General features: G+C 33.1%; 1 protein-coding gene across 1 annotated transcript; it reads right to left on the bottom strand.

Annotated features, from left to right (window-relative positions):
* Nucleotides 1-675: 675 nt before the first annotated feature.
* LOC140439082 (Fanconi anemia group I protein homolog) lies at nucleotides 676-26,994 on the bottom strand. The gene is made up of 16 exons (XM_072528749.1): nucleotides 26,704-26,994; nucleotides 26,202-26,653; nucleotides 25,095-25,333; nucleotides 22,511-22,850; nucleotides 22,239-22,462; nucleotides 21,985-22,186; nucleotides 16,136-16,401; nucleotides 15,692-16,011; nucleotides 13,912-14,103; nucleotides 13,671-13,852; nucleotides 13,084-13,409; nucleotides 10,705-10,904; nucleotides 9,615-9,782; nucleotides 4,628-4,802; nucleotides 4,355-4,571; nucleotides 676-1,179 (listed from the first exon to the last, which is right to left on the bottom strand). Exons 1-16 carry the CDS (start codon nucleotides 26,794-26,796, stop codon nucleotides 705-707), a joined length of 4,071 nt encoding a protein of 1,356 aa, XP_072384850.1. The 5' UTR covers nucleotides 26,797-26,994; the 3' UTR covers nucleotides 676-704.
* Between the last annotated feature and the right edge of the window lie 731 nt (nucleotides 26,995-27,725).

The following is a 27,725-nucleotide window of genomic DNA, read 5'->3' as shown; positions in this document are numbered from 1 at the left end:
CCAAATTCATCACATTTTTTAATAATATACAGGGTATCCTGTTCAGAACGGGACCTAGGATAACTGAATTTAGGTTTAAGAAATAGATTTAAGAAAATTTTTATGGATAGTACTGATTGTTTGGATCAGTTCAGATTTATCAACTGATCTTATAAAGAATGAATTCGAGACCTTTTTTGAATTGGGTAGATAGGAAATAAGATCTTGTTGCAAAAAAAGTTGATGTTATATTTTTACTCATATTAACGAAGTATTCATTTAGATTTTCAGGGTTTGGTAGAGAAAATGTTTGAGTTGTGTTAGTTTTATTTCGAAGATCGTGTATTATGGACCAAGTTTCTTTTGCAACATTTTTAGAGCTTCCCAAACGATTTTGATAGTGTTTTGATAAGTTTTAGATAGGTTCCTTTGTACTTGGAGATATATTTAGTGATAAAGACGTTGGTAGTAAATTTCTTGATGTACAGTAGTGAACGCATATACTTGGCTGATATGTGGATACCCTTGGTAGTCCAGGGTTTGTGATGTTTTGACTTAATTGTAATTAAAGAAAATGCCTTATTGAAAATACAGACAAGCTTATCTAAAAAATCACTGAAATTATAGTCCACATCCACAGAAGGTGGTTAAATTTATAGAAAAATGCTACATTTACATAGAAAAATATTTTTATTATCTTAATTTACAAAAAATACTGCATCATTTTATTTCTTGCTTTTCTTTGATGGTGGTACCTCAGAATCTGAACTACTATCGCTTTCGACAGTGTCATCATTTTTAGATCCATCTTGACTGTTTTTCGACTCATCATGGCTTGTAACTGTCTCATCGTGTTCAGCAGTAGGTTCATCACTATTTTCCATCTCTTTATTTAAAGCATCAGTCAAGATCCTGAAGTCTCTAGCAGTACCTTGTCCAACATATTTTGATAAATCTACTTTCGTTTTGTTCGACAACTGGATGACGCACTTACTAAACTGTTCCATCTCGTATACGACTTTAGGAATCAGGCGAGTTTCTCGTAACACTTTGGATTTCAATAAACTGGAGTCCGTCGATTTCTTCTTCGTCGACTGAGTGGCTTGGGTAGCTTCTTTTTGGGCGTCGTCGAGGTGAAGAAGGAACTTGTATATCGTAGGAGCTAGTTGCTTGCCAGCAAGCTTCACCAACCGTTCAAACCTAAAAATGAATTTGTTTTAGTTCTAGAAGCAAATATGAGATTTTCCAGTGTACAGGGTGTCCCAAATTGGTATGTTTTACAGGGTATACCAAAAACTGGAGAAGATAGAAAAAAAGTAGTTTAGATGTCATGACTTCTTTTTTGGAAGAGAAGTAATGATTGCCCAATCAAATCATCAATCGCTCCCCATATTGGCGATTATTGAAAAATGTCGAAAACGACAGGATTAAATATTTTCATTATTAAGAAAAATTTTAAAAACCTTTGATAGATATATTATGGAAGCGTTCAGTGACGTACAAGAATTTTTTTTAGGGGGTCGCACTAAGGAAATAGAATACCAACTTTTGTTTTTTATATGGGACACCCTATATCCTTGGACATTTTTCGTTTGCATTTTTAATTCTCTTTCACCTGATATGATATATTATATATCTATTTTCAATCATTGGAGCTACTCTGCAAATAAATTATTTATTTGACATAACGTTATAGACACTTAGAAACAAAACAGTAATACATTCTAACATTTTATTATAGGGATAATAATCCTTCACAGTTTAATTTACCAGAAATAAGATCAATCAACTTAAAAAATGGAAATAACACATCTACTAGCAACAAAAAACTACTGAACAATCAGAATTAATTTTACGAAAATATTAACATAATAAACAAAAAAAAACGACAATAATACACAAAGGAACAACTAGAATTAATTTTACAAAAATTTAAAAATTAGAATAAATATTCAAAATGCCCCCATTGTTCAATTTTTTCACATGCGAAAAATCATGTCATTTTTTCGTTGTATTATTAACTTTCCTTCTACCACAATTTTACAATCATTATCTTAGTCCAACCCTAGATAACCCTTCCTATTCCAGTTCAACCTCCCCTCCTTTAGAAATACAGACAGTTTTAAAATAGCAAGAAGAAAGACTCTCTCTTGACTGTTGACTGTCGCTAGTTACAGTCGTTCGCTGTCGTCTGCTGAGTCTCGCTAGCCAGCCGTATACTCTGTCTTACCTTTTGCTTATCGAGAAGAAGCTCTCTCTTGCCTGTTACCTATAGCTTGGTACAGACGTACCTCTCTTGTCTGTGGTCTATCGCTGAGAACGGACGCTCTCTCTTCCCTGTTGACTGTCGTTGGCACAGGGGTGTTCTCTCTACTGTTGACTGCCGCTAACTAATTCTCTCTCTCCCGCTTATAGTTACGCGAAAAATACCGCAAATACTGTTTTAAATCGTGTACAGATGCAAATGGGCTCTATCTCATGATCTCAGTGTTAGTATCGCGAGACACGTGTTCGGAAAGAGGTAACCCGGAGATCTTCCCCGTATGAAGAATAACCGCGAGTGAAAGCCTGTAAATACCGCGAGTGTGTGTGCAGTAGAAGAATTGGTAAGACTTTGTATAAACTTAATTTGCTACAATCTGTATAACCTTTTACCACATATCCTAATTTATTTGAACCAGCCCTATGTAATACAGTCCTCAATAACTGAAATTATATTCATAATTTCACATATGTACACCCTTTTTGTATACCCGTTTTGTTATAATAATAATTGTCACCTTACAGATCTTACTCAATTGAGTATATGCATTGGCTTTATTTTTCTAAATGCTTGATGAATGCTTTTCTTATTCTTCCTTAGTATTAAAGCCAGTTTTATAAATAGTGTTTTTATTAAATCGCCAAATAAAAAAATTAGGAGGATTTAGTTCTGGTGAACAAGAAGCATAAGTTCCAATCCACCGGTAATGAAATTTTTTATTTAAATAATTTCCAATAATGAATCCGGCATTATGAGCAGGTGCTCCATCTTGTTAAAACAAAAATGTACTCCTCTCGGCCAAATATGTATTTCTCATTAAAAATGATATTTATATTCGTTTTTAAGATACCTATACAGTCTAGGTAAAACTTTATGGTCGGTATGTATCTTACGTGAGATGGAGTGAGAAACACCTATTTAAAAAGAGAGGTATATTAGGTCAGCCCATTATATCGTCGAAATAGCATTAGTGGAACTAAGAAAAGAGGAGAAGTTCAACATTGCCAAACTTATTGGTTTTATTTGAAGTGTTGTCTTTTTAGCATTTTAACAACATTCTAAGATAATCAAATTTGGGCGAATTGATTTAAATGGCAGCTTACTGTTTTTTATTTTAAATTTGCCACAATTTTTCTTTTCAATAAGTTTAATTTAACATTTTGATTTCCACTTCGGAAATCGTTTTATGTAAATAAAATTTATTAGTGTTTCGTATTTTAAGTACGATTTCCGAATTGGAAATCTAAACATCCAAATAAGCTTATTTTAAAGTCACATTGTGCCTTATTTCCAATAAAAAATAATAAATTGAAATATCAAACCACAATAAAAAACCTTCATACGAAATTATTTGGCAACGTCTCATGTCGCGTAGTCAAAGCACCGAATCAAAGTAGAACACAGGTAACGAACGAGTAGAGGTGGGCATTCTTTTTTTTTTTCGAATCCTGAGAAAACTAATAAATATTTTTGAAAAATTTAAACGCAGAATGAAAGAATACATTATTACCGAGGGCCGAAAGTCTCTGAAAACTTCTATAATGTTTATTTTAATAAGTTACAGAGGCGAAAAAAGAGAAAATTTAGTGTGATTTTGAATTTTAAGTATCTCATTCAAAAAAACCTTTGTTTATTTCGGCCCTCGGCAATTCAAAACTCAAGAGTATTTCATTCATCTTGTTGTAGAAATGGTCTTTACTTTCTGTATCTGCATCTTCATTTGAGGCATATATTCCGACAATTACGATGTTGTGTCCATTCTTTTTTATTTCCAGTATTAGCAGTTGTTCATTTCCTTCAATCCACGATTTAATATTGTTTTTAAGATTTTTTCGAGTGGCAATAGAAGACTCTTCTCTTCTATTCTGTTATCTTTACTCAATCCACTGTAGATATGTATATATTCTCCTTACTCTTCATTTCTTTTTCCCTTAGTCGTCTTTGTTTTAAATATTTTAAAATTAATAAAAACATCGTTTTTTTTTCTACTTTTTTACCGAGCCTTGTTACTGCGCACGTGGCATTCGCAGTTTTTGCTTAATTTGGTGAGTGGTAGTGCAAAAATATAAAACAATAAATAAAAAATAAACTACTTCTACTACTAAATCTTACCTGGCACCTTGAAAGGCTAAATTGATCTTCGAGGATCTGGTATTAAAGTATTTAGTAAGAGAACTTAATGTACCAAACAGTTGGACGATACTTTTGAAGACAGCTTCCGCCAGATTGCCAGGAGGTAAAAGAAGATTGGTTACATTTGTTAAAATGGTAACTACAAAACATAATTGGCAACAAACACCTTGTTCTTTCGTTTTCAACTTTTCCCTCCCTGCAACAATGATCATTTTATAACCAATACCTTTACAGCTTTTCTATAAAACTTACTATTAGTCGTATCATCTTCTCCGGGATAACTAAGGATAATATACTCAGACCTTAGACGTGCTATTACACTATCGACGTCGTCTAATATTGTTTTTATGCAGCCACATAAAGACAAAAGAATATTATTAACACTGCCTTCGTTTACAATCTTAATATTTTCTGTTGTTTGTTCCTCCTAAAAAACATTATGTATATACATATGTGCCTGAGCAAAGTATGTGAAGTCTACATATATTAGTCATTTCCTCATAAATACATTGTACGCCATTTTCACACAAAGTTGTCGTACTATCGGGATCGTAGGAAAAAAAGAGAATTATGAATTAAGGAAAATGTAAGGACCTGGGGATCTCTTTGGTTGGTCAACTACAACAATCGCGGAAGTTGTCAAATATCACTCCCATACGCAAACCGTAAAAAGATGAGAAGAAGGGAAAGGATGTAAACTTGCCAGGGTAACACTAAGTAACCTTGAAGAGTCAACATCAAAGAAGTACTTTGGAATGACCAGGAAAAACCTACGTTTGGCAGTTGGTTTTTTAACTGGTCATTGTCAACTGAGCAAACACCTCCACACACAAGAGAGATGTCTCCTGGTGACTTGTCCACCTTCCTAGAAATGGCAGGATGGACAATAAGCTAAGAGTGACAGCTCCCTGGGAGGATGCACAATGGGTCAATTGTGGCCTAAGTGCTGTGAAACTTAACTCGCCCTCCCTACTATACAGATACAGATACAGAAGGAAAATGTAAGGTTATTATTAATATTAATTCATCTGTTCGGACATACTGAAAAATTGCAGCGACATAAAATAATAAATGATAATAAAGAATTAGTATTCTTAAAAACAAAATGCTAGACTATAACAATTTTCAATTGAAGGTGACTCGTCTACAAATTAAACTGAGAGCTAACGGCAACAATGTTAAATGTCAGAAGTAAATTCTTATCGGCACTTACCGGGGCCATTTTTATTGTGAATACTAAGTAAAAAGTATAAAATGTGTCCCCGTAACAATATACCTTCTTCATACCGGTGCGACTCACGAGCGAATAGTTGAATAAGTTCGTTGAATACCTTGAAACATCGGTAAACTTATCAACACTTCGCTGGTTTATATATTTACGTCCCTGGAAAGAGTGGGAATGGGATAAATAGTTCATCAAGCGTCCATATCTGCATATTGATTACATTTAAAATAATTTTTGAGGTAAGTAAACAACAGACAAATAGCAGAATAATATGATTGATGTTTATTCTTTTTATAGCATTAAGATGGGGGTTCAGACAGTCGAGATGGAAAGCTTCATTATTCCTGCGAATGACCCGACTCCTACTGTCTCCAACACACACTTCAAATCTGGACTCATCACTCCATTATATTGAATCCCATTGCTACTGAGTCCAATCTTTATGCTCTTTTGACGATCTTAGTCTATTTTTATTTTGTTGTAATGTTAAAAGTGGCTTTTCCTTAGCCAACAATTCGTACTAATTTTTTCAACTATGAAACTTACTTTGTAAGTATTTTTTTATTGTTGAAAATAAATAAAAAAAACATAAGGGTAATGTTTTTAATAAATATTCATAAAAATGCCATATTAATCAATATGGGAACTTAAAAAAACATGCACATGCAGAGTATAATTTATTTATGGTAATCGACTTAAACTGCAAATTCCATAGGTGGGTCAAGTGATATGGGAAGGGGCTCGTCTACGTGTCGACAATTGAATGCATTGTACGTGAAAAAAAGGTGACTGGGATTGTGCAAGCTCCAAAAGTACATTGTCGTGGTAGACAAAATATTGAATTGGACGAGTACCAGATAAATTTTGTACGTACTACTATCCAATTTTCCTTTTTTGAGAATAAATCGCCAACCCTCAAATCCAATAGGACAAAGGTAATGGAGAATGATCTCTTTCCAAAAATTAGCAAAGAGACGTTAAAGATAATAATAAAAAATATTTAAAATTTATATATGTCAAACGATCCCGTAAATCTGTCTGAATAGAAAGAGAAGATTTAGTCTCATGGCGACGAAGATATCTTCGCTCTATTAGAGAGGTTCGTTCTGCCCATAAAAAGATTTATTATCTGGACGAAACGTGGGTGAATGTTGGTCACACAGGACAACGTGGTAAAGGACAACGACTGATTGTCGCCGATATAGGTAGTGATAGAGGCTTTTTAGACGATAGTGCACTAATTTTTTTATCCAAAAACCGAAGACATGGACGCTTAAAGCTTTGAAAAATGGTTTGAATCCTTTCTTTCACGAGTCAAATTCGGTAATAATGATGGATAACGCTTCTAATCACAGCCGATTAGTAGAAAATTTGTCAATTATGGCCATTAACAGAAAAGCAGACAAGCAGAGTTGGTTAGGACAAAAATAAATTCCATTTTCTGAGTTCATGGTTAGAGCTAAGCTTATAAGTGCCATTAGATCGCATCGTGACAGATATCGCCAGCATGTTGTAGATACAATGGCTCGTGCTAAAGGTATCATCATTTTGAGACTTCCTCCTTACCATTGCGAGTTAAACCCGATAGAATTAATCTAGGCTTACGTAGAGGGTTACGTAGTTCGTGAAAATTTGACATATAAAATTTCTAATGTCCAACGTTGCGTTGGTTAGAACTCGCGATGGAAGGGATACGGAAAAAACGATTGGGCTAAAACCGTAGCCCATGTGATCAAGGAAGAAGAGTAAATGTGGAGATTGGACGGGATAGTAGACACTGTTTTCGACAAAATAATAATAGACTTAAGTGTGACTGGGGATTCCTCTTCGGACGAGTCGCTAGATTTCGAAACTTCACAAGCATAACTTAGATAATTATTTCTTTGCTTGTAGTTCTCCTCCTATATAAATGGAATATAATAATTATTTTGCAAAAGTTTTCTGTTTTTTGAAGTATCGTCGAACGGGGTAGAACCAATCACATGGGGTTAAACCGATCGCTAAGGGTTTTTTGCCTAATATTTTCAGGATTATAGTATATTTGAATTGAACGACAAACAAGCGTTCGTACCTGTCCGAGGATATGCCAGTCGCCATAGTGAGCTCAAAGTAACAGGTTGAAAGTGTCGCGTGGCTGCAGTGTAGACTAGTAAACAAAACGTCGTGATCGGGTGTTTTTTACAAAACTTGGAAAGATTTCCGTCTACAAAAAAAGTGATTACTCTAGAACATTTCTGGTAAGTGTTATTTTGTTGTGGAATTCTTAGAGAGTATTAGTCATTGCCAATTATGCGATTTTTCTTTTTGGGTTAATTTTGATATATTTTTTTCTGTAAAATCTGAAATTTGTGGGGTAAAACCGACCAACAATTCCCTAGTTATTTTATAGATGGTACCTACCTAATTCTTATGGATATGAACATTATGGCAGCACAGAGTGTGGCGGTGGTTTGGTGATCACCTAGCTCCTCTTCAAATTGGTGTAAGATTTTAACATATTTTTTTTGTTTACAGACAATGCCTCGCACCTATAAGAAGAAGTTAAGGCCAACAAGAAAATTACAGTACAATGAATTTTATATGGAACGAGCATTGAAAGCTGTTGCTAGTGGGAGTATGTCTATAAGAAAGGCCTCTGAGAATTATGGAGTACCTTATACCACCTTACAAGAAAAAATTCGAAAAAAGAGGCAACATCTCAAGATTGGAGCGTCACCAGTTCTTTCTGAACTGGAAGAAAAAAAGTTGGTTGACAGTCTACTAGTGTGCGCGGACTGGGGATATCCTCTACACAGTATTGACATTCGATATATGGTTCAGCAGTTTCTTAACAGGGCAGGAAGAAGAGAAAAAAGATTCAGAGACAATTTACCAGGACCAGATTGGTTCTTCAAATTTATGGACCGACATAAGGATCTCACCGTAAAATTGGCAGAGAATACAAAAAGGGTAAGTAAGGGTATGATAAACTATGACGAAACCAACTTCACGGACGATCCAGGAGCTGTAAAAGTCGTGGTCAGAAAAGGATCAAAACACGCTCATCGAGTGATGTACACGTCGAGCACTAGCGTTATGTTTTCAGTTGATGGTGATGGAACACAGTTGCCACCTTATATAGTGTACAAGTCAAAGCATATGTATGAGGGATGGGCCGATGGAGGCTTTCCTGGTGCACGATATAATAGAACGATCAATGGTTGGTTTGACAGCACAACTTTTGAAGACTGGTTTCTATCGATAGCATTGCCTTACTTCAGAAACTTAGAAGGCCCTAAAGTAATGATAGGGGATAATTTATTCAGTCATCTTACAGTCAACGTTATCGAGCAATGTTAAAATAATGGTATAAAGTTTATTCTTTTACCTTCAAACTCCACAGATTTATTACAACCACTTGACGTTGCCTATTTTCGACCTTTAAAGAATGCTTGGAGGAAAGTGCTCACAATTTGGAAAATACTGTTTTTCCAAGACTGTTAAAAGAAACAACCTATGGGGTAAAACCAATCACCTTTTGAAAATATATGAGGAAAAAACTACATATTAGGATGATTTCAAAAGAAAAACCACCAATCATGAAAACATGAAAAAAACCTCAAGTTTTGGACGGTTTTACCCCGTTCGACGGTACTGTATTAGGCACTCTATAATAACAATAAAATTTTATTTTAATTTGTTGGACAACTATAAAATACCTGTCAAAACACACATGATAATTTAACAATTATATCGGCCTTAGATTTAATTTTCACATAATTTCTTAAGGGTTTAAATAAATAATAAATAATTAAAATATTATTTTGGTACGCCTCTGCAAAGTTAATAAGGGGAATATTGGTTGATCGCTTTAAGTGCAATGTTGCCAATGAATCACCTTCAATTGAAAATTGTTATAGTATATATATATATATATATATATATATATATATATACACATACACAGCAACCTAAGCTATTCAAAGCAATAAAAACCATCAGATTATTTAATTTTACAGCAGTTTTTTCACTTACCTCTGTAATGACTCCAAAAGTTTCTCCGATACTGACTGAAATATTTTCCAACAATGTAAGACTTACTTTGTACTTTATGTGAGTTTCGAAGAAAAGATTTATAAAAGAAGAAGAGTTTTTTGAGGACAGAGTATTATTGTAAGCGTAGTTTTTTAACCATTCTAACATCTAAAAGTAAAAAAACAATAGTTAAATGAATATTAAACCTTGAATGAAATTATTTTTAAACTCATTACAGAAATATATAAAGAAATTACTATTTTTATTGGGAATAAGCCACAATTTCTTTTGATTTTGAACGATTTTCGAAGTGGAAATTGAAACTTCAAAAATAAACTTACTTTAAACTTAAATTTCGACGTATAAATTCATCAACTAGCCTCTAACGTCCACTGCTGAACATAGGCATCTCGCATGCTTTTCCACTTAGTCCGATTTTGCGCCATCTGAATCCAATTTGTAGTCACTCTTTTTATGTCAACTGTCCATCTCGTTGTGGGTCGACCTCTATTTCTGTTAGCTTGTATTCGGGGTCTCCATTTTAAAATTCTTTTTGTCCACCGGTCATCAACTGATCTTGCTACATGACCTGCCCAGTTCCACTTTAGTGTTGTTATCCTTTCAATAACGTCTGCTACTCCTGACCTTTTGCGTATAGTAGCAATTTGTATTCTATTCACGTAGAAAAATCCCTAACATTATTCTCTCTATTGCCCTTTCTGCAACTTGTAGTTTACTCACTGTTGTTCTTGTGAGTGTTGTGAGGGTTTCTGTGCCGTAGGTCATCACTGGCAAAATACACTGATTAAATACTTTTCTTTTTAGACACATTGGAATCTTAGACCTAAAAGTATCCTTCATCTTTCCAAATGCTGCCCAAGCGATGTTTATTCTTCTTTTCAGCTCGATTGTTTGGTTGTCTCGATTTATTCTGATCTCAAGGCCCAAGTATTTATAGGAGTCAACTGGCTCAATATCTTTGTCTTCTACTGAGGTATAAATTATATTCCCAATAAAAATTGTAATTGCATTATTGCATTAGATGCCAGAAGAAAATAGCTTTAACAATATATATAAAGAAATTGCCTACCTGTACTGACAGAACGCTACTTGTATCAGGAATATGAGTAATTAGTGAGTTAAGAGTAGTAATGGCAATTAAAGACAACTTTCTCTGTTCAAGATCATCGGCAAGTTCCTCTTCGCCTTTTTCAAATATTTTCTGGTAGATTTCAACTATGGAGTTTAGTGAAGTTATCACGTCTTCAGTGTTACTATCTTCTTCTGAAACTACACAGTATTATTTGTTACTGAATTTGTGTCAATATAATAAGTCCAAAAAAAAACTTAGGACAAAGTAAACACTTGTGTGTGTGTGTGTGTGTGTGTGTGTGTGTGTGTGTGTGTGTGTGTGTGTGTGTGTGTGTGTGTGTGTGTGTGTGAGAGAGAAACTTAATTAGAATATTATATATAGATTTGCCAGAATAAGATAACAGATTGCTGATGTTAACTGGTAGGCTAATATTGAGATCAATTAAATTTAGATATAGGCTTCGAGTCTGTTCCCTATGATTAGGACAATCGAAAAATAAGTGGTTCAAATTTCCGACAGATTTACCATCACAAGGACAGAAAGGGGTTTCATAGATTCCAATCCTATGCAGATGCTCTGGAAAGAGGCCATGGTTAAGTTTTAACCGGGTTATTAACGAAGAATGTACTTTATTATAGTTAAAATTAAAATGGGGAATATTTTTTGGTAATCATGGATGAAAGTAAACACTTCTGACTAAAATTAATTATCCAAAAAGCATTAAAAATTTCAGAACGTTTTCAGTCGTATCGGGCCATCATCAGTGAAAGCCTAGAAATAAGTATTTCCACCTTAAACTAATTAATAAAAAGATGTACACTGTTGAATATTAAATACAACACCTGATAAATACTTACACATTAAAAGTAGTTGAAACCAGCCACAAATCGAAGACAAATGATGCTTAAACACGAAATCGATTTTAAATTAATTACCTGCACAGACGTGTGGGTAATTAAAATATTTAAGCAAAATTGTGGCTTGGCTTTAGATGGACCATGAAATTATCTAGGTATGTGAGTGAAAGGGGATGTATATGAGTGAGGGGTTATTATACCGGCAATCGCCACCGAGCGATTGCCGGTATAAGCAATCCCCCTTTTAGAAAGGGAGATTTTAGAAAGTTTTTTCTAGAAAAAACTTCCATTAAGTCCTCGTAGACACACCGTCTCAGGACTTGCAACTTCAACGTGGAGTCATATGTCACCATGTTACCTAATCCAACGGTAACTTTAACATCCTAATAATTTATAAAATATAATGTAAAACAAATGTAACTAATTATTTGTTAACGGGTTTTTACCCATGTATTTAGTGGCTACATTCATGTACTCCTAGACACTGATGATGGAATAATGGATTCCGAAAACGGTTTGTCTAAAACAGCCCGTTTGGGTTTTTAAAAATATATACCTTTTACAAAGGATTTTAATAATTTTTTTTAATATATGGTATACAGCCAAATACAGGAACTTAGATTCCTTGTGGATTTTTCTAGAAAGATTTCTCCAGTAAGTACTAACCTTCTTCTTCTTATAGTGCCGTGCACCTACAGTGCGTTGGCGAATTATCTTAAGGCCAGACGTCTGTCTTTTGCGGCATGCAAAAGATCGCCAGTGTTGTTTATGCCTGTCCGGTTCTTTATGTTCCGTAGCCACGACATTTTTTTGCGACCTACTCGTCTCTTACCTTTTTCCTCTCAGAATATGGCCAAGGTATCCAATTTTTCGTACCTTGATCAAATTGAGTAGTTCTCTCTCAGTATTTGCCTTTCTTAAGACTTCCTCGTTTCTCACCCTATCTGTCCATGGTATGCGAAAAATTCTTCGCAACGTCCACATTTCGAAGATCTCCAACTTATTAATGGAAGGTACTCTTAACGTCCATGTTTCCATGCCGTATAACAATATGGACCATACATACTATTTAACCATCCTGTAGTGGAGATTGAAGGAAAGATTGTGGTTACATAGTAGCGGTTTAAATTTGATAAAAGCTTGTCTTGCTTGTTCGGTACGGCATTTTATTTCTTGTTGAGGATCTCATGGGTCATTCATCATCATTCCCAAGTATTTAAATGTTTTGATTGGAGCATTATCTACTTGCAGTTGTATTCTTAAAAGTGCGTTTTTTCTTTTTTTCCCTAAGTATTAACTACATTTTTGTAATAACCTTGGTCAAAATTTTAACTTTAATGTTTGATTTAATTAAAGTGGTTATACTTATTTTAGGATAACACTGATGATGGAATAGTTATTCCGAAAACGTTCTGTGATGTAGTCCGATAGGATTTTTATTATCATACCTTTTATAAAGGAAATTAAAAAAAAAAAATAATAATTTTGTGATACACTGTATATTAGTAACATTACTTACCAACTTTATTTAAAAACGCTTTCAGATTAGACTTGTACTGAGCATTAACCAGATTCAAAATAATTCCGAAACATTCCAATGCTAAAGCGGCTGTGAGAGAGTCAAAATCTACAAACTCGTCCAACCTTTTGATTATTCTTCTAAATATAATGGACGCTACTTCCGTTACGTGATCGAAATAGGTCTTTTTGGTTAACGTTTCCAAGTCTTTTCGGCGCTTAACTTGTTGTACCAGATATAATGTGGCTTGCATCACGTGCTGGTGGAGTTCCTTCTTCGTTTTTACCGTGTTGGCTTCTGAAACCGTCGTCCATGATAACTTAGGCCTAAAATTAATTGGATGTATAATTATATGTCTCCTTATAAACAGGAAAAAGTAGAATCTTGTAACTCTACAACATGTGCTTGGTGGAAAATTTCAAAACCCAAGAAGTAACCTAAAATAATTTATTAAAACCAAGGAATGACCCAGAGAGTCCTACCAGCTACAGATCAGGTTTCCACCTTTGTCATTTTTTCAAACACCAAAGACTTACTGTAAAATGTAGAGAAATATTTTTCAAACAATCAAAACATTTCCAACTTACTCATGTAATAAACTCAACGCTTTCTTGATAACGGGAAAGTTCCATATTGTATCGGGAACTTTTAAATTTTTATTTAATTTTTGAGATTCTTTTTTCAAAGCTCCAGCTTGCGAAGACTGCGTTGTTTTATCTACATCGACTTTCTTCCTTTTAGCATCTGCTTTTTTAGGATTACTCAGTGACTAAAATAAAAAAGAAACTATAACTACATATATATAAATGAATAAAATCACAACCATACCTTTGCAAAATGGTACAATCTGCTATAACCTTGATATAGACTATTAACAATGTTTCCCTGTTTCTCGGAAGATTTATTCCAGGAATAAATTTTATAGCCCAACAATGCTTCATACGTGGACAGGGCTTCTCTTAATGTAAAGAGTTTTCTTTGGCTTTCTGGTACAATATCTAGAAGACTGGTACCATTGTCCTAAAACAATTTTATTGGAACAAAATATTCAGTGTTCCACAAACTTAGAAGATATTACGGAATGCTTCAGAACTCCGGTTTAAATAATTTACATGTAAAAATCCTGCAGAAGATATGTAAAAACCGATTAGCAATATCAAAATGGGAAATAATCTGTTACAAGCACTCGAACATCCAAAAGTTTAAAAAATTGTTTTTGAAAGGGAAATCATTGATATAACGAGTTTCTATATTATAACGATATACAGATTGAACGAATTTAAAACGGAACATACAATTTAATATATGTCTGTTTGAACTGCATTTGAAGTAGTGGACCAATATAAAACTTGGACAAAAATAAATCCATACCCGGTGATAGACATTGTATAAAATATCGTTCAACTATCTGTCTCCTTTTAGGACGCACCATAGTCTATAGCGCCGCCCAAAGTCAATGTTGCCAATCGCCGTGTAATAATCCGATTTGCGGATCTTTTTGAGAGTTATATCTTCTTCGTATCTTTAAATAAATCGGATATTTGCCTATATTTTTCATTGTATTTACCAATCTACTACAACAGACTAATAACAAAAATAAACTTAATGGTTTGTAGTTATTTCCTTTCTTTCCTGTAAATATTTTATGGTTAACACCTTATTTGAAAAACATCTAGCCTGTAGAAAGGATTCTACAAATTAGATTTTACCTCAAACAATTACGAAAATTTTCATTTACGGAAATTTTTTTGGAAAATTTTGAGGAAAACTCTACTTGACACTTTTCAGAATAGTAACAGAAGTGAGCATATAAATTTTCAAATCAATCGGTATAAAAATATCATAATAAAATCAGTTTGAAAATTGTTACCGAGACCTAAAATGCGCAGGCAAGTGGTATATTTGACCCCGTTTTATGGCTCTCTGTACCAACCCAGCTGTCCGCCCTTTTGGATTTAGAGTTTTTAGGGGCTAAACAATGAGCCATGAAAATGGCGGACATATAACTTATCGTTAATTTTTCCCCAAAAAATTGCAACTTCACCCCTGTCCGCCACCCCTTTGGGATTTCGTCTAGTTATACCAAGATAGCCATATAATCGATCGTTAATTTTTCCGAAAAAAATGACAACTTCATCCTGTATAGCCACCCCCTGTACCACGAGGGGCGTCCGCCTTTAAGGCAAAGTCTTAACTCAGTTACAATGAATATATTCCAATAGAGAAATGTCATATTACTGATCAGTTCAAAATTTCGGCTCTATCTCTTGGACTATAAGGAAGCGATAGGTGGTTTGACAGCATAATAACTGCTTGTTTAGTCTAGTTTTCACAGTGATTCTAGGCAACCTATTTGGGTGGAGTTTTGACTTGTTCTTGAATGAGTTCAGAATCCAGCAGCCCGCTGAAGTATCGGATTTTTATAATATAATTATTTGACAACCTTTTGTTGGCCAACCACCTAGATCGGAGTTGAGCCGAAATACATTGATTTCGTATGTTCCGTTTTAAATTCGTTCAATCTGTATGAATAGTTAGTTCTTTGCATTATAGAGGTTTAATCAAAATGTATTGTTTATTAGTTAATTTTCTATTGTATTTTACTCACCAGATCGAAATGAACAAGCTCACAATTGGATAATCTGGTAGCCAAGGAATCCAAAACGTTTGTGTACTTCGTTAAAGTGTTATTTTCTTTTTCCTCTTCTATCTCGGAAACTTTCGTGACGATTAATCCGATAGTATGTATTAGCTTTCCCAGAGGTTCGTCCAGAACCACTTGGGCTTCTTTTAGTACTACAATTTTACTAAAATCTAGAGGAAGTGCTTGACTTTCATCCATGACGTAGTATTTGATGAGATGAAACCAAATAACGTCCAAAACTGGGATACCCAGCTCAGGATTTACACAAACTGCATCGAATAATCCTAAAAATGAATTATTGAAAAGATTATTTTAATAATATAAACTGTTAATATTGAAACCTTCAGTATTATAATAAGACACCATAATTACTTATAATAACCTCACTGTTTTCATATATTTGCCTACCTTCATACAATTTTATTCGAACGTCAGCCTGTTGCATGAAGCATCTCTTCAGAATACTCAAGATTTCAAAACACAAAGCTTCATTACTAAAACTGCCAGCTGTTACGCTTTGAGTTGTTTTATTTAGAGATATCTGGGTGAAAATTGAGTGTCCGGATGAAAAGGAACCCATGCTGCTTTGGCTAAGTACAGCCATGTTTGATATTTTCAAATTTTTAATCAGTTTTAAAAATCCATTCACAGCCATCTGTCTTGTTTCAACCGACCTAAAAATATTTTGATTAGAATTAGATAAGAAGCGAAATAATGTAATACCACAAAAATCATTGAAGATTTTATATACAGTGATGAGTGTCTTATCACCCGGCTTTTTAACGTAAGAGATAGAAAACACAGTTACCTTGTGAAATAAAAAGAGATGAAACTCGTAGAGGTGAGAAATAATCGGAGAAACCTATAATTTATATTACATTACATTACCACTATCGATAGTGTCACACCTTTAGACGTTAGATTCGAGCTAAATCACCTCGGTCATAACTATTATGAGTAACGTCGAATGTGTGACGTTTTTTCAATTTTTTAATTTCGCATAAAGTAAAAACTGATTGACCACAATAAAGCAAAAATGTGAATAAAATAATTTAATTAATAGTGATTATTTAATCTAAAGTTTTAAATTATTAACCAAGAATAATTTCTACTATGATTTGAGGAGTTTCATACACTCTTGTCACGGAATAATTATAAATCCTTCGTGGATTAGCGGTAAGAACTCGACATTACGATACAGGCATCGCAGACGATTAGAGTTCAAAACCCACATGTGGTTTTCTTTTTTTTTCTTTTTAATAATTTGAAATTATGCAAAGATCCTTTTGCTTTGAATCACTAAACAAAACTAAACAAAAACTAAAGTTAAAACAAAAAATCTTATTGACAAAACAGTATCGTCGTACTTTCGAAAATAAAGTAAAATCTTTTAAAGAATGTTTAAATAAGTAAAAATTCTACAAAAATAAAAAAATATCCGTGGCCACTAATCAATCGATTAGGAAAAGTCGCACTGAGATATTCACTGACGATGCAAGAATTATGTGCAGGACAACCATCGTGTTGAAACCATATGGAATCGAAAGGTATTGGTAAATTACAAAGGGCTGGGACAATTTCATTTTGCAGAAGTTCCAAGTATTTCCGCCCAGTCAACATACCGTCTATAAAAAATGGACCAATGACATGATTCCCTATTATGCCTCCCCAAACATTTACTTTTCGAAGACGCTGGGTACGAGCGACATAAATCTGACGAGGATTTCCTCGAGATCAATACCTAGCATTGATTGAATTGTGACAATAACAACGTACATTCATCGGTGAACAAAACGTTCTCAAAAAATGTTCATCTTGATGTGACATTTCCATTGCAGTTTGACAAAATTCTAAACGTCTATATTGATCCCCAGGAAATTGTTCGTTGGATTTATGAAGTTTATAGGGACGGTATCGATGTCTTTACAAAATTTCACCTACTCTAAATCTTGGAATTCCACATTGTTCTCCGAGACGAGGTGTTGATTGGGCAGGATTTTGCTCAATACTTGCACAAATCAAAGTGTCCCTTAGTTCCAAATCTGGATTTACCTCCCTTTGTCTGCGAACTCCTCTTGGATCGAACACGGATCCATATTTAAAAAAATTACGTATAATAGACTGAATTGTTGATCGTGTTGGAGCCGGCCTATTTGGAAACATATTTACAAATTGTTGTCTAATCATGTTGTCTGATAATCCATTCACATGCCACACAACAATTTGCACTTTTTCCTCGACCGTTAAAATCCTTTTCACGAATTGTTTTTTCAATAAAAAGTTTCTGTTTACCGTAAAAAACACTTCTCGATGTGTTATTATTTGATAACTTGAAGGCTTGATGATTTGGTTAGCTATAAAGCAGGTAGCTGTTCGCGCGTATCCATTCCAATGTCGTCAATTGTTTTGAAAATCATTGCCTGTACAGAGGAATTGATATTAACACTGAGAATTTAGTGATGGATTTGACATTAAACAGTCTTCAATGGATTATTTTCCATTCACAACTGAAGACTGTAAAACTGGAATTGAATTTGAAATATTTTGTATTTCTATTTTATAACATTGGAATAAGAATAAATTGTAAATAATGAGTTCGAAAACTTGTTACCTAATATGTATCATATTTTCTATTATTTTTGATTGAGTAAAACAAAAATTTTACCATTGGTGTGAATTGAACCCCAGTCTTCTTATCAATAGACAACGTCTCTAACTATTACGCCAACTCCACATACAACAATTCTTTTCGGACTGATCATACCTATTTAGTTTAGTCAAATATTTCAGTTGAGTTATTTTTATTAATAAATAAACTTAGATTTATAATTTAAAATCGCTACTAATTAATGTTTTTTACTATAATGTATCTTAATATATTTAATCATTTATTCTAACATCAGAAATTATTAAAATAAAATATTTTCGAGGTCATCCGTATAATTATGACTGAAGTCAAATAGACACGTCTAATAACTAGCCTTATCTCGTACTATCTCACAACTTAATCTGTCTTCTATCCTTTCCGCTATTTTGCCGGGGGGTAAGACACTCATCACTGTATAGTGTAAGCGTATATTGTAAGCAAGTCCTGATACTTGAAAAATATCTGTGCCTTGGCTAAAGCAAAAAAATAAAAGAGAAAGAAAAGATATATAAGAGGATATATCTATAAGAAGTAGATTCTACAAGGCAGGTTCCTCCAAACATTTTTTAAAATAATGGAAAACTTTTTTTAAAAATTGCTAGAAAATACTCTTAGGAATAGTGGCGCCTAGTCCTAAAGGGCACGGGGCCATGACAGTGGCTCTGAAAAATATATTGATCCGAAATTACATTGCTCAATATGGAATTGCTCAGAAACTACATTGTTTCAGTATGGCTCGAGATTTGACTTCAAACGCATAGGAAAAGATTAGACGCGGTCGGTTTACAGACGGTGTATCGTGAAGGAAGACGGAGCGCTTAAAGCTGTTAATCCAGCCATTCAAGAGGAACGGGTGACGGCAGCTGTTTACTTTAATTGGTTTTTCTCCAAACTAAGTGTCACTCGTATTTCGAAACAATTGCACTTATCAAGATGAACCAAACAGCATTTTACTTTTTAGATTGTAACGTGTAATACTTCCCTTAATCCTTTTTGTGATGTTCTGCGTCACTGAGTGAATTAGAATGACAGATGATTACAAATAGAGGTTAAGATGTATAGGTTATGGTGCTGAAGCGCATGGTAGAAATATGCAATGTCTAAGTAATATGTATTGATATTGAGTATAAAATAAAGCTAAGGAACAAAGAGTTTGAGAGTTTTAATCTACAATCCAACATAGATGTCTCTCTATGGTCCGTGCTACAAACAAAAAAATTCATTATTATTTAAAAAAGTTATAAACAATTAGAAAAGGGTCGAAAAATTCAAAAACCTGCCATTTTGTTTTTTTTTTTTCTCTGAGAAAATGATTCATTGTAGTACCGACCATAGTCAATTAGATACAGAATATGAAACCATTGAGTTTTTTGCTTTGAGATGATTCGTTTCCAAGAAATAATGACACCTACCAACAAATTGTTTCAGTTTGGGCACCCATTTTCAGAGCCGCCATTTTGAAATAAAATATTTTTAAGTAGTATAATGTACCGGGTGGTCCAATAAGCCGATCGCTAGGCTATATATTAGAAACTATTCATGTTATAACTTTAGGAGAAAAAATTCCTTAGTAAAAGTGGCCAAGAGAAATCGCTGGAAATAAGTTTCAAGTTTCTGGGTTAACTGCTAGGGGGCGTAACCTGTGAAGAAAACTTTTAAAACCAGTGTTTTGGGAAATATGCCCAATTATACCAAGTGTTAAATAAGTAAACTAGAAAGAGGCCTAAATTCTGCACAAAGTTGTTCAAGCATTATTTTTTTATTTTTTCAAATAAAGGATGGGGGAGAGTGGGAAGTATTTGTGGATAAATACCTATAACTTTGGTTTGGATCAACCGATTTTTACGAAATTAGTGTCATTAGAAAGAGTAACAACTGCATTTAGTTTTAATTGTCATGGTTAGAGGGTACTTTCGAAGAGAAAAAATTAAAATTTGTTTTTCTTCAAAATGTTTAATGGAAACACCTATTTATTGTAAATTATAATGAAACTGGATTAAATTCGTAACAAAATGGCGCAATCCGCATGTTGATAGCTTTTGTCGAACTCAAGATATGAATAAAAACGCATAAACATAATATGTGGATTCTGTTGAATTAAAGCAAGAGCATTGATTGAATTATCTTCGGTCATACCTCAACTACGTCATTTAAAACAAGGACGATGAAAACTACCAGTTTCTCTTAATCTTCTTGCCTTTCTTTCAAATTTCTTTGCCATAATGTCTCCTGTCAGGATATCTTACAGAATATATACGTGAGATAATAGCGGCATTTTGGTGACATTCGAAATAACTCCAATCATATCATACAATCCTGCATTTGATATACTCATCACGAATTATTAGTACTGATAATTAATGACTAATATTAACAATATTAATATCTATTGAAAAAAGTGCAATCTTCAATTCGAATTATAATATAACACTTCTTAACAATGTTTTGACTGCTGTCAATAAATAAAGAATATGAACTCCCCGTCAAATTCATTGTCGTAGCCTACTTAGTTTCGAAAAAACTATTTTTAATCATATGAAATAACAATGGTCAAAATAGGTATCAACATTAAGATTCTTCTGCTATAAAAAAATTTGAAAGTATCTACTGACTTATTTTTTAATTTAATTTATAATACACGGTGAGTCAATACTATACTTACTTATGTTTATGCGTTTTTATTCATATCTCGAGTTTGACAAAAGATATTAACATGCGATTTGCACCATTTTGTTACGAATTTAATCCAGTTCCATTATAATTTACAATAAATAGGTGTTTCCATTAAACATTTTGAAGAAAAACAAATTTTATTTTTTTCTATTCGAAAGTACCCTCTACCTATGACAATTAAAACTAAATGCAATTATTTTATAGTAGATGTAAATTAATTCATTCACTCTCTTTCTAATGACACTAATTTCGTTAAAATCGGTTGATCCAAACCAAAGTTATAGGTATTTATCCACAAATACTTCCCTCTCTCCCCCACCCTTTATTTGAAAAAATAAAAAAAAGTACTTGAACAACTTTGTACGGAATTTAGGCCTCTTTCTAGTTTACTTCTTATTATAATTTATTATTGGTATAATTGGGCATATTTCCCAAAAAACTGGTTTTCAAAGTTTTCTTCACAGGTTACGCCCCCTTATGGTTAACCCAGAAACTTGAAAGTTGGCCACTTTTACTAAGGAATTTTTTCTCCTAAAGTTATAATATGAATAGTTTCTGATATATAGCCGAGAGATCGGCTTATTGGAACACCCAGTACATACTTTCACCTGTAAAAAGTTTGATTTTCAAATATACTTTGTACTATAAATAAAATTTATTAAAAAAAACCAAGTTTTTGGAGGAACCTGGCCTTAATTATAACAGTGCTTTAAGTATTTAGATATTCCAAAAAAAAAGTTTATTTTATATCTGTACACACATATAGCTCTCACTCTCTCACTTGCTGAACTATACATATTTAGAAAATATATATGGATATACCAGTGAAGAACGAAACATAAACCTGGAAGAAATGGAAACTTGAAGGAGAATTGTGGGGTACCTAAAATACCTCGCTGTCATGGAAAGGTTAATAATATGAATATGCATAAATTACCTGGAGTACAAAGCTTTTCTTAAATACACAATCATATGATCTCTGATCGTTGGAGAAACTTTCATTAAAGGAATTAATGCATCTAGAAGCTGGTCTGCAACATGTGGCGACACTTGAACTAGACAATCAATTAGCTCTATAATGCAGCTCTGGTTTTCTAACATTAAGAGAGGCATGCTCCTACTCAGAATATAAAGACATTCTAAAAAATATGACAATTAAAAATTTTATAATAAAAAGAGAATTATTTTTACCTATATACTGTGATACACTCTGTCTGGTCACAATGTGATTACCTAGCGTCTGAAGAATGGTTAGAGCAATCAACCTCTTTCTTTTAATGATTTTCAACAGAATTGTATTACCTAAACTCCATTGCTTCTCAGCTATCACATCTCTTCCTAACGCTGATCCCACTTCAAGAAGAACAAAGGCAAAATTAACCAAACCAGAGAGAACCAGATCTCTATCCTGTAAACTATACAAATTTTATAGAAATTTTATTGAAACATCTATATTAACTGACCTAAATTGAACTACTTGTAACAATACATCCTCAGGTTTTGAAGCCGCAGAAACTATCTCCCTATACCAAGCCGATTTTGTTTTTCTTTGTTGCTCATTATATGATTTCACAATGGAAGGTCTGATTATTTCAAAGACTGTCTCTTCATAATGTGGTATAGTTGATATTGTGAACAACACCATCAATTGAAAAGGATTTAGGACAAACTCAGGAGCTCTGACCATATTCTTTAGAGAATTCAGATATTCCTTTATACATTCATAACCCATAGAAGCAGCAGTGTGAATGTGATAGAGAACGGTACTTTCTGCTTCAGTGGCATCTTTATTGTCGGAAGATTCTGCAACAAAAATAATAATAAAGTATCTTTTGAACACACATAATCGGCATTTATGGATGTCAAACAACAAATGAAAAATCAAAGTATACCTCAGCTTTTGGCTGAGAGTTATATATGGCAAGATGTGCATGAATATATCTTGTTTTGCAAACCAAAATGTGAAAAAGAGGCCTAGAAAGTAAAAAGCTAAAGTGTTTAAGAAAAGAAGGTAAAAGAGCATCAGGACCTGGCCCCTTGTTGCTATCCAAAATGGACAATTTTTCATATATAGACGAAATAGAAATGCTAAATTGTGATAGGTTGATGTCTCCTGTTAAAAAGGTATCATCCTGCAAATCAAAATCTTTATCACTATAAGTTTTGGAAAAGTATTCAGCAAATAAATTGACAATCTCCATGCCAGAAGAGCCAGATATATTATTATAGTGCATAACAGAAGGAATATTATTCCTGTTTTTTTACTGTTAACAAATTTCCAGACATTTTTAACATTATCTTTCAGAGAGGATTCAGTTAGAGCAACATAATCAAGATAGCATTGTTCTTTCAGTTGTTTACAGTTAGCTCGTAATACATAAAACTCATTATAGTCAGCAAGTAATTGAGATTTTAGATATTTTTTATGCATTTTCTTTTTTTGATTATTGTTTTTTTAAGCTCTGGAGAAAACCAGACATGAAACTTTTTTGCTGAATACTTTTTCAGGGGAACAAAAATATCAATTGTAAGGTAAATAACATCATAAAACATGTTGATCATATCATCAAGACTTTTATCTTTAAACAAATCATCCCAGTTAAATTGTGAACGAAAGTTTGTTACTTCCTGTACACACATTGAGCGAAAGTCGCTATAAAAGCCATCTCCAATCAATCTTGGCTCATTGAAATATTGAGATTCACATTTAAACCCAAATGAGAAAAGAGGATGATACCTATCCTCTGGGAGTAGGGCACTCTCAGCTCTAGGTACCTCAACCTCTTCATCTTGGACCATGATTAGATCTAATAAGGAGTTGTTTTTATTTTTAATAGTGTTTACTTGTTACATATTATGAAAGGAACATAAAAATGAGAGGAATTGAATGGAATAGACTTCATTTAGTGAGGTTCCTGTTGATGGAGCAGCCATAGAAGACAATCCATCAATGGACCACTGACAATTGGGAAGATTAAAATCTCCCAGGATACATAACTTATATTCTGGATATTTTTCAGTTAGATTATCTACATTTTTTGCAAATTCATGACGTGCGAACAGATGTTCGATATTTTGAGTCACTGACAAACGAACACTGGTTATGGTTTTCCAGACAGCTATTAGGACTCCTCTACCTCTTTTGAAGGTACTTTTTTCTGAGGATCTATCTCTTCTATATATGTTGTAGTCAAATATTTGACAGTTCGGCGCTCTTTATGTCATCTTTTAACCATGTTTCATTAAAAACTAAAATATCATATTGTGAGTAAGAAGTATTTTCAAACGGTAGCTGAAGTTTTGTACATAACCCTCTGACATTCTGAAAATACAGCAGCACAATTGAAGTCTCGACTGAGGGGGCTTTGAACCTGGTAGATATGTTTAGTTTTTTCGTATTACCTTTGGCACACCATTAACATATTTCAAAATGAGATCAGATTTGCCCTTACGCTGTCTTTCTTTTAACTCATTTTTCAGTGCATTGACCTCAGCTCATTGTTCGGTAGTTAAATCAGCTTCCAGGAATACTTTTAAACCTCTATACAACTCCCTTTTGTTTCTCAATATCAACCGAACCATTTCAGGTGACTCTAGAGTTAGTTGCAGTGATTGATACTCATTTTTATTTTGTTTACCAATTCTAGTCGAACTGAGTATTTTTATATCAGAGCCAGATAAGCCTGACAGCATTTGTTATTGATTTGTTATATACAATTGATTGTTATATAAAATAAAAAACTTTACAGTGGAAATACTGGGTTGGCATTTGCACTAACAGAGCTGGGGCTATGTGAGAAAAAAAAGTTCTTCTGCTGAGCGCTAGACCAGCTCAAATCCTAAATCAATTTACTACAATTTAACCAAAATATAAATACAGTACCGTCAATTGAGGTGACTTGATACATTTTTGAAATACAATTGTTTGTAATTTTGGAATGGAAAGTCTTAGGAAGTTCATATACCTCTCAAATATTTAGTCTTGATCTCTAGTTTATGGAGTCAAAGTGCCATATAGAGTTTATTTTACAATTTGTTGTAACTTACCTATTAAATCTAAAGACATGGAATCTGGTGAGTTTTCAGTGTGAGCATTAGCATTATTATAAATTCTCAATCCAAAGTAACTCTGAAGTTTTAAGAATATTGATTTTCCATTCTGTTCTTTACATAATCTGAGCAGCTGATACACAAAGGCAGGAATTTCTTGAGGAATTAATTTTCCAATATATGTTCCTAATTTGTTTACAATTTTTAAATGTTCTTCCTTTGTCAATGGCATATCACTGAAACCTTAATATTATTAAAATGCTACAAACACAGGCACCAGTACACATATGTCCTACAAATTACTGTTACTAGGTACCTATACTACCTCAAAAGTCAAATAAATGCCATGAAAATCTTAGTTTAATCTAAGTTCTCACTAATACCATAGCACGTAAATCATTTGATATAATATCCTGTAGAACTTAATGCATTTTTATATTTAGTATTTTCTCACACTCGAATGATTAAAATAAATTAGTCTTTTTTAATTGATAACAATTTTAATTTGTTGCTTTCTCATTTTTTAGTCATTTTATTTTCTAACATGAAACTATCAATAACTTACTTGATGATTATAAATATTTTCTTTTTCAAAGGATAAGGTTACAGGAGAACTCAGTTCAACAAAGTTAAGTCTGGTTTTTATATTAAGATTTTCCTTTGTTGAAAAGTTATAACTACAAGTTATATCTCTTGAGTATGGTTATTTCATCCATTTTTGTTAAAGATATAAATGGCGTTGCTTTTTTCTTGATATATGCTTGGACTAAATTGTCAATCTGTTTTACTGTTTAATTTTCAGTGGACTAGTGAATGTCTAGATAGCAGTAGATTGATCTAAAACCTTATTTAGGTTATCTTGTATTTGAACTAAATCTGTTGCCAGCTGTTATAAATGTCTTCCCTAGTTTTAATTTACAAAGACATTTATGACAAATGGAAATTATATACTTATCTACAAAATTTTAGTACAGCATGTTCTAAGAACATGCACATGTACATTTTTATTCATAATTAAAAGTTCCAATCATAATGTTTAAAACAAAAACTACACCAATAACATAAAGTACTGGTGCCTTTACCTTTGCTAGATACAAAACTTACACAAATACTGTTGTCAATGTAGTTACTATGGATGGAGACCAAGAAGACATACAGATAGTATTTACAAAATCAGACTTATATTCAACACCTGTGTAATCCAATTCTTCATATGTGAATGTTTCTCTTTCTATTAAAACATTAAGAACCTCTGGTAACAGATCTTTCCATGCAAACTTTATAGTTTTTTTGGATTGTATTTGTTCTAAGCAAAGACTACATAGTTTTGCCAAGTCCTTGGACTTAAATTTTGGCAATTCTAAATTCAATCGATTCATGATAGTATCTATTCTAGTCTGAGGGAGATCTCTGGTTTCCAATTCATTTAATAGTTTACATGCTACATATAATCGTTTGCTGTGATCCTCGATTTTATCTTTAAATGCTTTTAGAATGTAGCTCCAACATTCTGTAAAATTTGAGGAACATAAATTCTGCTTAACAATTCCAACAAGCTAAAACAAGTTTGTGTTAAAGATGTAACACTAATACATGTACTACTTACTTCATCGTCATCCAAATCATTGATAAATTTCTCCAGACCATCTTTATCGCACTTTTCACCCAATTCAAAAATTTTCGCTATAATAGAAGTCATTTTTTAAAAATCTGTTTGAATTTTTGAAATTGTTGTGTTGTGACAGATTAAATATGACAATTTCTAAATATCTTCTTTTTTAATTGTAACATTCTATTCAAACAACCCACTTAAGGCCAGCTTATTTTTATTGATCTATTTACATAATGTTTATTTTAAACTATCGTTATTTTTAAACTTTACACCTTAAATTTATTGGAATTATCTAGGTCAATAATAATAAGGTAAATGCTTTTTCTATTATTTATATTTTCTGACTTCTGGCAGAGAACAACCGAACACACGATTATTCTATGCTTCTGGTTTTCTGACATATGCTTCTTCTTCTGAGATTGACCGAGAGAGTGACAGTGAAAGACACAGACCACAGTATATACCACAAATAGTAGTGTAAGTAAAATAAGCTAAGTGGAGAGAGCGAGTTGCGTGGGTCCAGCCGTTCATAAGAGCGACGGCGCTACTAATCAAGTTAGGTGTTAGGTGGAGGTATGACATAGCAAGAGGCGTATGACGTTGATGTAAGTGCTGTTGCCATGGTTTCACTAGTTTTGGCTAGTTTTGCATACCCAAACAATGATAATGTTTTCCAAAAAAAACAAAGATTTTAGCAAATTCTAATAAAATCACAACTTAAATTTACAATAACTTATTTCTAAAGAATCTTGAGTATCCACATCCACAAAAAAAATGTGTTAGTTGCAACATTGTAATCCACTCCTTTACAAATTGCAAAAATGGCGTTATAAAAACATTGGGGCAATTATTACTGAAATTTTAGAAATGGAGATAAAAACAGTATACATCAATTAACAGTATATACAATTTTTATATATCTAATAAACATTGCCAAGAAAGAAGAAGGTACAATACCAAAATGGTATAGTATTCCAAATCGAAAAAACAATTATCTATGGGTGAAAGTTAGTTGG

Source organism: Diabrotica undecimpunctata, chromosome 4 (genome assembly GCF_040954645.1).
Source record: "Diabrotica undecimpunctata isolate CICGRU chromosome 4, icDiaUnde3, whole genome shotgun sequence".
Classification (NCBI taxonomy): domain Eukaryota; kingdom Metazoa; phylum Arthropoda; class Insecta; order Coleoptera; family Chrysomelidae; genus Diabrotica; species Diabrotica undecimpunctata.
This window is presented reverse-complemented; position numbering and strand designations above follow the sequence as displayed.